The sequence below is a fragment of the Triticum dicoccoides genome, chromosome 1B (assembly GCF_002162155.2).
Source record: "Triticum dicoccoides isolate Atlit2015 ecotype Zavitan chromosome 1B, WEW_v2.0, whole genome shotgun sequence".
In the NCBI taxonomy this organism is placed as follows: Eukaryota; Viridiplantae; Streptophyta; class Magnoliopsida; order Poales; family Poaceae; genus Triticum; species Triticum dicoccoides.
Genome location: NC_041381.1, coordinates 44,474,479 through 44,488,286, shown reverse-complemented (window position 1 = coordinate 44,488,286; position 13,808 = coordinate 44,474,479). Strand labels below are relative to the sequence as shown.

At 49.4% G+C, this 13,808-nt stretch overlaps 1 protein-coding gene and 1 pseudogene across 1 annotated transcript; one reads left to right on the top strand and one right to left on the bottom strand.

Moving 5' to 3' along the window:
• Window positions 1-766: 766 nt before the first annotated feature.
• Window positions 767-8,923, top strand: LOC119350087 (zerumbone synthase-like). Its single transcript, XM_037618092.1, has 6 exons — window positions 767-817; window positions 898-966; window positions 3,131-3,274; window positions 6,100-6,182; window positions 7,613-7,860; window positions 8,391-8,923. Exons 1-6 carry the CDS (start codon window positions 767-769, stop codon window positions 8,921-8,923), a joined length of 1,128 nt encoding a protein of 375 aa, XP_037473989.1.
• A 699-nt stretch (window positions 8,924-9,622) lies between these two features.
• On the bottom strand, window positions 9,623-12,913 carry LOC119350086 (annotated as a pseudogene).
• Window positions 12,914-13,808: the final 895 nt, after the last annotated feature.

The window sequence follows — 13,808 nt, the reverse complement described above, 5'->3', positions numbered from 1 at the left end:
CTTCCTCCTCACCCATCGCCCCGACCTTCGCTCCGCTCCGGGATCCATCCGCCGACCCAGGCCGTCGTCATCACAGGGTTCCGGCGCCGGCACCTCGCCCCCTGCCTCTCCACCCACACGGCCACGCCCTACCTCTCCTTCGTCGCAGACCTAGACCTTGACAACTTCGCCGCATCCCTGCCGCAGCCCCGCGGCTCCTCGTCGTCCTCATTTTCCTCCTCTCCCTGTCTGTCGTTCCCCCAAATCAGTCGCCACTGCTCCCGCCGGCGAGCTCGTCCCCCTCAAATCTCCTGCCGCTGACGGCCTCTCCTTCTCTCCCAGGCTGCAGATCGAGCCGACAAAGTCCGGTTGCGGCCAGATCTGCCAGGCTTGGGACGGGAGAGACGGAGAGGGGGAGTGGTACGCCACCACCACGCCGTTGTCGAGCTCCATCCGTCCAGCACCTCCGCCATGGAGACGGAGACGGAGACGGAGACGGAGCTCTTCTCCCCTCCCCAACCATGCAGCGCAGCGTAGCACAGCGGCAGAGGACCCCTCCCCGGCACCTAGAGTTTCGGTCCCCCCACGCCGTCGTCGAGCTCTCTCCGGCGCCCCTGTAGCATCTCCTATAACGCACAAGGTACGTACGCCAATCCTCCTCCCGTAACCCTAGCCCCTCTCCTCCCCTCCCCTCCCCTCAACTTCTTCTGGATTTGTTGGTCTGACCCGTGCGGTTGGTTTGTGCAGGTCATCACCATGGAAAGCGTGAAGGAGGAGCACCATCCCCATGGCCATGGCCATGGCCTTGGCCATGGAAGGCCCTTCCTTCCTTCCTTCCGTCCGTCCCTCTCTCTGTGGAGGCCATGGTCTGAATATGTTCTGAAATTTGTTGGCTGACTCTCTGTTTGGAATTTGCAGGTTGCTGAAGCAGAAGAGAGGGTTGTGTCGTACGGGCACTGGTGGCCGCCGGATCTGTATGTGTACATGGTACGTGAAATCTGTGCCAAACAGTTTGCGTTTGGATGATGATTTGATTTCTGAAAGTAGCTAAATGTAAGCTATGACTGAATCAGTATAACTGAGAGTCAGTGTCCAACTTCTAGATGGAGTTAGGGAGTTGTTACTTATTGGAGTAGTAATTTCCAGTTATTCAGTAGAGAGTAAGTAGAATCTGAAAGCAATTGTTAAATCTTATTAATTTATCCTAGTTGCACTCACAGCCTCAGTTCTATAATTCTGGAAGCCAGTTGAATCCTGAACACTGCACATTTCAAAAAATGCTTCCAAACCACATAATTTCATTCCTTGATACAGAAAGTACAGCAAGTTCTGATATACATCGATCTTGCTTTCCTCGTACCAATAAAGCATGTCCATAACTTTGGATTATAGCAAAAAAATTGCTAAAAGAACAAACGCCCAGTCAAAGCTCTGAATGATTTTATAGTTGATCTGATTTGCTTTTAAACTGTACCTGTGTACTAAACCCAGTTTCAGTTGGCCTTGTATTTATATTTTCGTCTTGTTTGTCGTTCTGCTAGTCTCACTACAGTTAGCTCTAACAACCGAGTTCAGTATTTCAATTACGGAGTGGCCTGTCCTATTGTGTGTCCTACCACTCAAACGTATTTTGGGAGCATGATCAATCATTTTATCATGATCGAAAGAATAGCCCATAATTTGCTTCTACTTTTAAGCTAAAAAATGTTTGTGCAGTAAACATTATATGCAAGATTGTTACTGACATGCATGCACATTATACATTTTGTTCTTCTCTATCTATGCTTACAAGTCAGGTTGTTTTTGTGGCATCCAGGGGCACAATGCTGGTGCTGGTAGGCAAGCTAGCACCCATGGATTCGTGAATTGGCTTGGATGTGTACTTGGTCGCCGGGGTTGGATGAGGAGGACGGCAACAAGGTGAGACCATTGTGATCCACCCTCCTACTTCCTTCTCGTGATTCCCTAACTACTCAACATGTTTATCTGTTCTGAACATCTGAAGCTTGTTGTGTGCAGGGTGACTAGTGATGTTCAGTGTTTATTGTGTGTGTTTTCTACACACACACATGGTCCTTACGTTTCAATCTCCTCTTCTGCTTACTCATAGAGTACTACACACGTATAGTAGTTGAGTAGTAGTGTGTAGGGACTCTTGAGGAAAGTTTACATACTTAAACATTATGCTTAAAATAAAAGTTGTAATTCCCTTGTAGTAGTATGTTTATGAATGGCTGCATGAAATGATTGTCCATACTTCAAATATTTGAATCGGGGTTAATGTAATCACTTGCTGCATCCTGTTTGATTGACCGGAGATGCTAATAGGAAAGCAAAGCAAATAGGAAAAGCATGTGCTGCTACTTTTGCTTATCCTCCGCACACAAGTAAAGCGAAGCATCCTATTTTGATTTCTTCATTCATGATGCTTAAAATTCTGGTATTGTGTTCATATAGCTAATCTACTGGTGTTGTGCATAAAATTCCAGGATCTTTGGGTGTAAGTTCTGGCTGTAGTGCCTATCTTTAGTAAGATTAAATTACTACTATTACTGATGAATGGTTGAGTTCTACTATTACTGATGAATGGTCCTGTAGTGTTTAAAACTGGTAATTATGATGCATTAGTTGTCCATATGGCCTTCTTTTTTAATGCATATATATGATGTAGTTGATAGGCCTTGATCTCAACCTCTCAAGTTTATGTTCCCTGGTGTGTAGTGAACTTGTCATCTTTATTGGCAAGTGTGTAATGAATTTATTAGAATTTTTCTCCTATTGTCGTGTACAGTATGTAGCAAAAAGGTCTATATTACTGAGGATGTATAATGTAGAAGTATAGAAACCATAAATTCAAGCTTCTGCTATAGCATGCTTAATATATATTGTTATAGAATAGTGTTCTACAAAAGGTTGAAACACCATGGTCTCAGTCATTTGTAGGAAGTAGAAACACTAAGGTTGACATGCACTTCACCATTTCATTTGTTTTTTCCAATTTAATTTTGTGGACAGTAAATTTGCGATTGTATGCCCTTTGTGAAAAAAAGTTGCATTTTACGTTTCCATGCCCTGTAATGCTGAAGCGTGGTTCTCTGATATTCTACACCACTGAAAGGCTGATATCTTGTATAAATTTGGCTTTTGGCAGGCAATCCTTTTCCCTGCCATGTTCGGGTGCATCACTCTGATGCTGATGAAGGGTGAGATCTTGGTCGACACTATGGAGAAGACCCTGAAGCCTGGTGTGTTCCTCAAATCAGGACTGATAGAAACCGAAGGGTCACTCGAAGATGTAAAAGGGCACTTGTAGAGCTTGTGGTTGTGATTACACTTGTAGAGACTTGTAGAGCTTGTGGCTGTGATTACCGTTGTATCTAGGTTATATGATGTAACAGACTTATTTTGGCTATTATTTGAAGTATTATCTTATTTGAAGTATTATCTGTGCTTTCTGGTTGTTTTGATTTGAAGATTGGTTATTTATTTACCGGTGACTTGAAAATATGGACCCACATATTAGAACATGACAATCGGGACCCATTTGAGTACTGGACCCATCTCCTAAAAATACGAACCGTTGAGCCAGAAAGGCCTCGACCCAAAAACAAAAAAGGCTGAAATATTAGGCCAGGCCCTTGTAGTAGACCGGAATGACAAAAAAAATGATAACTAAAAAGGCCGAATTGTTGGGCTAGGCCCATGTAGAAAACCGAATTGGACCGGGCTGAATCTTGTGCCACATCAGCTTGCCACGTTGGATGCCTACGTGGCCTAGGGAGGTTGCTAGTGACAGAAACGCCACAGTGGACATATTTTGGTCATAAACGTCCACGACCATTCCAGAAGAAAGGTCGCTATAGTCAGTTTACGACCGCCAGCTTTTGACCTTCTCTTTTTGGTCACAAAAAGGCCGCGAATGAAAAACCATGACCTTTCAGTGAGCAATAGTGGTGGTCACAAGTTGACATATTTATTGTAGTGGGCTATGAGCCGACTGGACTGTATTTGCAGCTACAGATCTGCTTTGAATCCTATTCCGCGACTGCGATACAGCTGAATTTTGATCTCCTGCTGCCTGGAGTAAATCTCTGGTCTGCAATAAACCTCTGCCAGCCTCCGACTGGGAAGGCTGAATTGACTCTGCTATACGGGCCGCAGCTGCTAAATTTTCTGAATCGGAGTTCGGTATACCTGAGTCGGTTGTGGAAAGAGTTGACGTTGACTGGAATCCGGAACCCGTTGCCGCGCACGCTCGTCGAGTGCTTGCTGAAGGTTCTCCAGTCGAGCGCGTTCAGCGAAGTTGGCCAAGCGCGCGTCCTCTAAGGCACGAGCCTCGGGAGTTTCTCCAACGATAGGAGTATGAAGCGTATCCATGTTCCGGCGGCGAAGTTCTTCCCTTTGCAGCGAAGTGAGGGGCTCGGGGAGATACTCCTCATGGGCATGTGATGGATCGCCTCCGCCGTCGCCTCCGTCAGCGCTGTAAAAACCGGGAGGACCGCGTGGTCCATCGACCATCAGAACCTCCGCCGCTGGATCACTGCTGTCGCACTCGGATGTAGTCTCTACGGAGCTAGTTAACAGGTCGAACAGGCCGTAGAGAGATTCGTCGGGCTCGATTGCCGCGACTTGAGGGGTGGACGACTGGAAAGACAATGCGTGTCTCACCTACCGCTGAAGCCTCGGCCGACCGGAGCACTTGCGTCGGCGGGAAACAGGAGGGGAGGACGACACAAAGACCGACCGATACTTGGTCGACGGCTGCCGCAGGAGGACGCCGCGGACGCACGCGCGGAAGTGCATCGCTCCGCAGATTGGGAGCGCGTCGATGTCGAGCGGAGCCTCCTGAAGCCAAGCAGAGTCATCGGCGATGAATGTGAGTGCGCCGAGACGGATCTCGCGGCCCTCAACCAAAACTCCACCTGAAACCATGATGAAGGAGATCGGAAAAAATTGCAACTTCTCTAGTAAGTCGCTAAGACACCTGCCCCATGGTGGGCGCCAACTGTCATGGTTCTAAGTCTGATAGTAGTGTAGGAGGGTACTAATGGAGAGGCAAGATCCTAGCTATGGAGTAGTTGTATACGCAAGAGATTTACGAGTTCAGGCCCTTCTTGGAGGAAGTAACGACCCTACGTCTCGGAGCCCGGAGGCAGTCGACTGTATTATATGCGTATGAGTTACAGGGGTGCGAACCCTTTACACTGAGGAGGGGGGTGGCTTATGTAGAGTTCGCCAGACCCCTCCGTCCCTCAGTTATGCAGGGTTTAAGATACATTAAGATTGGGCATTACTGGTAACGCTATACATAAAGTGCTATGATGACCATAAAAGCTACTTAATGACCGACCGTTTACGTGCAGAGTGACTTTAGATCTCCTGGCTGTCGAGTGGTTGGCTTCATGGTCGAGTGTGTCGAGTGGAACACTTCTGAGTCGATTGACAGGTGGTTTCTTCTAGAGATGTCCTTGGGTAGGGTAGTTTGGACAGGCCCATGACCCTACCCTTGGTACATACCTTCATCATCCAGCTCCTTAGCGATGCATTGTATCTCATGGGCCTGGTCTAATACAGAACAGTTATCAACCATTTTGTAATCATGGAACTGCTCCATAGCATACAACTCGCTTCCAGCATCGGTTGTGCCGAACTTAACTTCGAGCGCATCCCACAAATTCTTGGCAACGCGCACATGGAGCTATGTCTCGACTAGCTTGTCTCCGATCACAGTAAGAACGGCTCCAACAAAGATGGTGGTTGCCTCCCTAAACACATTCTCCTGTTCAGGAGCAATCGTTACCGTGGGAGACACATCACCAACCCAGAATACGTTCATTGCTGTGAGCCACAAGGTAGTCCTCGTCTGTCAACGCTTAAAATGCGTTCCAGTATACTTTTCCGGTTTCAGAGTAGCGGTGAAGCCATGAGTCGAAAAGTGCATAAAATAAGGTTTTTGGATTGTTGGAAATCTTAGCACTTTTCTGACTAATCTAATCCACGAGTAAATAGTAAGCATGGCAAATATGGTATGCATCTCATACCGATACCTAAGCATGTGAGCACCTACAATACATAAAACCGAAATATCTATGAACATCATATACATGAACGAGCAAATAGGGGATGAACGAATCATACCCTCCGGTTGGCCAGGCCAACGCGGCGGCTGCAGCGGTAGCCTCAGCATCGGCCGAGGCCTGGTCGTCGGGATGGGATCGCCGGAAGCAGCACAGAGAGAGGAATAGTAGATGACGGCTAGGTTTGTATGAGAGGGAGTGAGTGAACTGAGTTAGGGTTCACTCCACTGGCCAGCGCCTTCTTATATAGGCCTGATCCAGGCCCACGACTGAGTCCGCGAACAGCCCACAGTCCAATGTGCTCGGCTCATTCCGCAACCCGCAGCGTGGCACGACGCGTCGTGATGAGGCAAGGCGAAGCGACGCGAGGCGGGCGGCGGAGGAGGAGGAGCACGCGTGTACAACTCCTATTTCCAAGCTCCCAATAGCAAGTGGTAGACAACCCTTATAAAGAGGTCTCACTCTTCTTACTGTAGCTGTATGAGACTAAACTTCCCACACTTCCCATACCTTGCCGTACACATGCATCGGCCTTAGAAATTAACTAGGGATTATTGTCTTATATAGGCCTAAGCAGATTCATAATCCATCACTATGTACATAAATGACAAGAATACAAAACAAAAGGGAGACGAAAGGCAATCTGCAATATATATATAACCTAAAATCTAAAAATTGCATACACACTATTTAGAGACATCGAGCGGCCGGCTCGCGGACGCACGATTGGGCCATCACAAGCGCTATATGACAAGGTCCTGGCCCATCCCACCGACAGCCTCTCTGTCTTCCCCGCAACACCCGCGTCTCTCTCTATTCTCTCTCGCTCTCTTCCCCACGGATCTGGATCAGAGGGGGCTCACCGGCCTCTCCCCTCAATGCTTACCACCAGGAGCCTCCCACTAACCGGGCACCACGCTCCACCGGCGGATCGGAGGAGGGGAGGACCACACCGGCGTGGCTCTGCCCCAAGGTCGTCGTCGCACCACCTCGATGACGGTTGTCTTAGCCGCACCACCACCAGCCTACTCCACCATGGCGTCCTATGCAACTGCCCAGTGCTCCTTGGGCAACCAGATCCAGCCCCATCGCTGCCGTGCCCTGCCGTCGTCGACGGGGTGCGGCCGTCATCTGCTTCCTCTACCCGAGGCTGGTTGAGATCCTTCCTCTCCGGCTCCAACTGAGCCCACTACCCCCCATCTGCTTGCTCTTTGATGATCTCCTCCACGCGCCTGGACGCCGTCATGGCGGAGGTGGAGGATCGTCTGGTCACGGTGGCGTCTGATGTCTGTGTCACACTGGCGGAGATGGAGCAGCCTTCGGTGGTGGTGGTGTCTGATGTGGTCTTTCCGACGTCATGATCTGCGGGCTTTCCTTTTTAGTGTGTAGTTTGTTGGGTTGGCGCAGGTCTGTAGCTGGTTATCCTTTTCTTGGATCAGGTGGACTGAATCTTTCTTTTTCTGGTGGCCGCCGCTCCGGAATGCTAGGGAGCAGCTGACCGCTCCCTAGACGCGTCCTATATATAATTACCAAATCACATAACAAACGAACCAAAGGTTGGAAGAAAAGGTTGCACTGGTTACCGGCGGCGCTTCGAGTATCGGCGAAGCCATCATCCGCCTCTTCAGACAGCACGGCGCCAAGGTTTGCATAGCAGTCGTCCAGGACGAAACCGGTCAGCAGCTCTGCGACTCCCTTGGAGGCGACTCCGATGTCCTGTTTGTCCACTGCAACGTCACAGTGAAGGAAGACATAAGTCGGGCCGTAGACGCAACGGCGGAGAAGATCGGCACCCTGGACTGGGGCTGGACCAAAAGCTCGTAGCTCGCGAGCTTGACGAGCGCTCGATAGTTCGGCTCGTTAAGCTCGTAGCTCGCTTCTTAGAGAACAGAGCCAATCATTGATTTTAACTCGTTAAGCTTAACGAGCTTAACGAGCGAGCTAACAAGTTTCACGAGTGGCTCGTTAAGCTCGTTAGTAACAACACAACACATATTTTCATATTACGTGACAAACTTTTTGTAGCACCTCAGCCCATCTATTTAATCTAATCGACATATGAGACAACAAACTACTTTATTTATTTTTGTAGTCACCATATTTCATCTTGAAAACCATACCTACACATTCACTATGTATATTCTAACACATTATAATCTGTTAACGAGCGCTCGTGAGCACTCACGAGTTTAACGAGCTTAAAACGAGCCGAGCCGAGCAGGGTTTTCTGCTCGTTAATCTTAACGAGCTTAACGAGCCGATCCTTAACGAGCACGAGCTTAACGAGTACGAGCTTAACGTGCTGAGCTGCTCGTTAGTCTAGCCCTACCCTAGACAACATGGTCAACAATGCCAACATTACAGGTGATAAGGTCACCGATATGCGGAACCTCGACTTTGCCAATGTCAAGAAGGTGTTCGACATCAACGTGCACGGCATGCTGCTGGGCATGAAGCACACGGCGTGCGACATGATCCAGGGCAAGAAGGGGGCCATCGTGTCGCTGGCAAGCGTCGCCAGCGTCCTCGGAGGGATGGGGCCTCACGCGTACATCGCGTCAAAGCATGCGCTGGAGCTGGGGAGGCATGGCATTCGGGTGAACTGCGTATCGCTGTACGCCGTGCCCACCGCGCTCTCCATGCCACATTTGCCCCAGGGGGAGCACAAGGGGGATGCAGTGAGGGACTTCCTGGCCTTTGTTGGTGGTGAGGCAAACCTGAAAGGTGTTGATCTGCTGCCGAAGGATGTCGCCGAGGCGCCGAGGCGGTGCTCTACCTGGCAAGCGAGGTACATCAGCGCGCTCAACCTCATGGTCGACGGTGGATTTACATCTGTGAATGGAAACCTGAAAGCATTTGAGGACTAGTTGAAGTTTTTAGCTGCATTTGTTACTTGGTATCTAAAATCATTTGAGTACCATGTCTGATTTGCCTGTGTTAGCATGTCAATAAGGTGGGTGATCATGTGTAAAATTGGATAATTATTCTATATTAGTGCTCAAAGACAGTGTTGATCATTATTGATATTACTCTGTTGAACCTGTGAGATATGACAGGAGCCTGTATAAAATTCAGTTAGAGTTTCACAAAGACTTCTGTGGCAGTATATCTGCGAAATAGAAACCAGTGAGCTTCAACATTTGAGTTGGAAGCCCTATTAGTTCATATAGGATTTTTCTTAGAATTTTTGTGCGTGTATATGATAACTGAATATGTGTACAGAAATGGATTTCCAGAGTTGTTATAATGTGTGTTTAGTTTAGACGAATCTTGAGCCAGGGCCTGTGGTACAACAAACACTGAATTCCATTTCTGTCGACGCCAAGAAAGGCTTCTATCAATGTATCATCAGTATCAATCACTATATGACACCACACAACAGATATGCTGCTATCATCAGTGTTCTCTAAATAGACACTGCAATTATCGTATACATCATTGCTGCTGCAATGAACCACTAATAATTATTTAAAATCTAGCTTGGCATCTTTGCTGCTGCAATGAACCACTAAGAATTATTTAAAATCTAGCTTAGCATCTTTGCTGCTGCAATAATCCACTAAGAATTATTTAAAATCTAGCTTAGCATCTTCGTTATCGTCAACGCAGTGTTCAGGCGAAGTTACAGAATCTGAATGAGAATCCAAGGGATTGTCAGCGACATCTTTGATATCTTCAGAGCCGTTAGAAGCAGCTGAGACGGCATCACCCAAGTCCGAATGCGTTCTGTCCACAAATGCTTCGCGTAAGGAGCTTTGCGCCACATCAGGATCTCCGTTATGCCCCGCAACAGCCCCCCGCGTCTGCCCCCGCTCAGGCGACTCGGGGGCTCCCCAACCCTAGCCGCCACCGGGCCTAGCCCATCTTCCTCCCCTCCTTCCGCCGCCGCCGGCTTGTGCCCGGAGGCAGACGGTGGTGGCGGGGGCTCTTCCTCCCTCCCGCATCTCAGGGGTGACGGGCCCCAACATGCGTGGAGGTGCAGCCGATCTAGATGCGACGGCGTTGGCTTCGACGACGGCGGCGGTCGGCCCTGCCTCGGGCCATGGGCGGCGGCTGTGGCGGCTGGCCTGGATCGGGCGGCGGCACGATGGGTTCTTCGGCGGCATGTCATCTGGCTTTAGATCGACGGCAGCGTCAAGGGCCTGGTGGACTGCTTTGCGGCACCCATGGCAGATCTGTTCTGGCCGGTGTAGCCAGTGGTGGTGGTCATCTTCTTCGTCGGTGGTGGCCGGCCAGAAGCTTGGTGATCGGATCTCGAGATCCATCCTCTAGTCCCGGCAACGAGTTGGGGAGACATGGTTTCCGGTGAAAACCGAGCCGATGGCAGGCGATGGCGATGTTCTACGCCGTTACCTTGATGAAGGCATCGTCGTGTAACTACTGTCGACCCACTCGTGCTGCTCCGGGGGAAACCCTAGGATCTGGTGTTTCAGATCGGACGATGGCGGCACTGTGATGTCGTTTCTCTCTTGGGAGCATCGTTTGTGGAGCAGCGCCGGAAGTCAGAGGAAGGAGGTGGAGCGGCTTCGTCTTGCACGGAGCTTCGGTGGAGATGTCAAGTCATGCCTGACCGACAAGTGCTACGCTTGGTCATGCCTGGTCGGCAGGTGCTACGCATGATAGATCTTCCAAGGACTTCAAGCTGTGTCGGCTGGTGGTACTTGGCAGCATGGCGCTGAGATATATTAGTGGCGACCGCGACGTGCTCAGCTGTTTGCGCGCAGGGAGGAGGTGCCGTTGGGCGCCGTGATGGCGTCGACGATAACTAGACCGAGCAAGGTTGATTCATCAGTACAGTTCTGAAGATGGAGCGGTGGCAGTTGGCGGCGGCGGCCTCTGAGAGCACGCCGGACCAGTGTGTGCCCCAGACCAGGCAAGTGGCTAGGTTGGGGTCTCAGGTCTTAGATGTTAGGCTTGGCTGCGATGTCTGTTTGGTATTAGGCCCAGGCTATCTGCGCGCCTTCATCAACTGGATAGGTGTAGCGACATTTGTTGCTTAGACGGCGGCTTTAGTCTTACTGTTGTATGACTTTGTAAGGTCTTGTGAGAATAATTAATGAAGTGGCCATATGCATCGCCCAGATGCAGAGGCCGGGGGTCATCCTCCTTTTCTAAAAAAAATCAGATCTTCTCTTCTGACAAAATTAAGTAGAATTCCATTGGTGGTCCTCTCAGGCTGCAAAAAAATCTCCTTCAGACACAGCAATGCTTGCGTTGCTAGTGTTGCATGACTCTGTTTCAGAAACCTTTCGAATTCGGACTCGATCTCGAGATTCTAGATAAAGTTGATGAACTGATCAGCTGATGAAGTCCTCGTCAGAGGCCCTCCACTCCTGGTCCATGAGTTTAAGTCAATGGTTTCTGATTCACTCTCACTTCCATCAAGTGAACTCTGACGAACATGACGAGATGTGCTTGGTGCACCATGAACTCGAATAGTGCCTTGGTGAGTGGATGAGATGGAGGCCGCGAAGTGATCTTCCGAGAGGGATCCTGATGAATTCTCTCGACTGATGCAGCTCCATGATGGTACCCTCCTTGGTGTTTTGGTTCGAACATTGTCGGTATATCCTTGGGAAGAAGCTGCTGCCCTTGTAGTACTTCTTAGCCTTTGTTTGTGGTTGACGGCTGCTATGGATTCATCCAATGCAAGTTCAATTGCACAGTTTGCTCTGATGGCAGAGAGCTTCTCCCATGTGCACCTGCGACCCTGGTTGGCAGCCATTTGGAGCTCTGGATATGTCGGGTTTTGTATAATCTTCAAGTACTGCATATTTGAAAGATGCAATATAAGGTGAGCATTTTGAATCCAAAGGACCAGCATTACCTATACAAGCTATGAAGATATTATTAACAAAGGTTCCTGAGCTACTGTTGCTGGCATAACCATGGTGACATCACCCTCCCAATCATGAACAAACAACTTTGCAAGCCCTCCCAGTGGGAGGCAAATTTCTATAACTTGGTTATATCGATACTTCACCTCCATCTCAGCAATTCGAGCGAGCTATACAAATTAGATCAGAATTAGACTTGGTAATGCAATAGGTAGGAAATGAAATTTGGAAGGATTGCAATGTGTAGTGTTCAGTGAAGAGGTGCAGATGTATTTGCTACAGAACATTGTTTGGATGTCCTCCCATCAAATGATAACAGCAACCTGTCCTACAATTAGCCCTTCAATGCTATCAGATATTGCACATATATAGGAGGCAATTAGGCATTATCAAGAGTAGGAGAACAATTCTAAATTACTTGCAAAAAGAGCTTCACTATGCATGCTAACATACACCAGAACCGAACTATGACCCTAATAATACGGTAAATGGCCAGAAACAAACATTTCCTGCAAAGCGGCCTCCATAGGCTCTGACAATCTCCTTCATTCCGAGGAGTGCAGAGATGTGAGGATTAGTTTAGCTGACAATGAAATGATTTACATTGAACAGCTCCTTCAGTTGCATCATTGGCAAATCCATCTCTAGACTTCCGTCCCTCCACCGGCGTTTGGATGCTCTAGGACCTCGTTCTGGAGCGTTCTGCTCCGGTGCTCCCCCCCTGGGCTGAACGCGAGGTGGAAAAACACATCGACGGCCAGGATGAACCAAAAACGGTTCATAACGAGGGGCACGATCGTCTTTGTTGCCCCCGCGTATAGCCGTCGAGGAGCCCTGGAAGGCCCGTACGGGCCCGGTTAGATCGTATGCCCGGCCGCATGCTCGTATTCGTATACGGCAGCGTTTCGTGCACGCCTGCAGCCGCCCGCGCGTGGGGCAGCACGTGTCACGAGGGGTTGCCAAAACTGTCCCATCATATAAATGTGGACGGCAACCACCTCTGTCTGCATCGCCCACCATTTACCCCCGCCGCATCGTCTCCCTATCTCCACTCCCCACTCCCCATGAGCCCCACTCCCTCTCCTCTCCAACCTCCTCGTCTCCCTCACCGCATCCTCTCCATCGCCATGGCGAACGCAGGAGGTGAGCGCCCGGATTGGGGCGCAGATCTGGTGGAGCAGGCGCGGCAGGTCGCTGCGGGCACCTTTGTGAGGGGACGTGCCGGCGTCCAGCGTGGTGCTCCCTCTGCTGCAGATCTCGAGAAGGCGGGGGCGGGATGCAGCGGCGCAGTCCAGCCAGATGCGCCCGCTCTGGCGATCACCGGCGAGGCGCAGAAGGTGGAGGCGGGCTCCGGCGAGACGCACAAGGTGGAGAAGGTGGATAAGGTGGAGGCCGGCTCTGGCGAGGAGCAGGCGGAGTAGAAGGTATGTGCTTATCACTTTAATGTGGTAGTTTTTAGATTGTAGGGTTTGTGGTCAGAAGGTTCTTTGGTTAGATTTGTTGGATGTGGGGTTTTCTCTGCATTAGGGTTTTTGTGTATTTGATTCGTGCAAGAATGGTGGACCTCATATGATTATTAGATTAGGTTAGAAGTAGCCGGATTGAGGGATGGGGATTTTTCAGATGCTTATGAGATTATTAGTGGAATTTGTGCAATTCTGTAGGTGTTTGGCTTGAGGATTAGACGATGGATTAGTCAAATATATACTTCTCTATTGATGATTAATTAAATGGATGCTTAGTTCTAGGGATTATGCCTGTCATAGTTGCAATTCTTAGACTCTTCATTGATGCATGTTGTCATAGTTGCAGTTCTTTGATGCTTGATTGATGCCTGTCAGGCAGAGGCTATGAGATGGGTTGTGCATGGCCTTGTGTTTTTGGAAATTGTCTACCTGAGGTGATTAGATGGTGC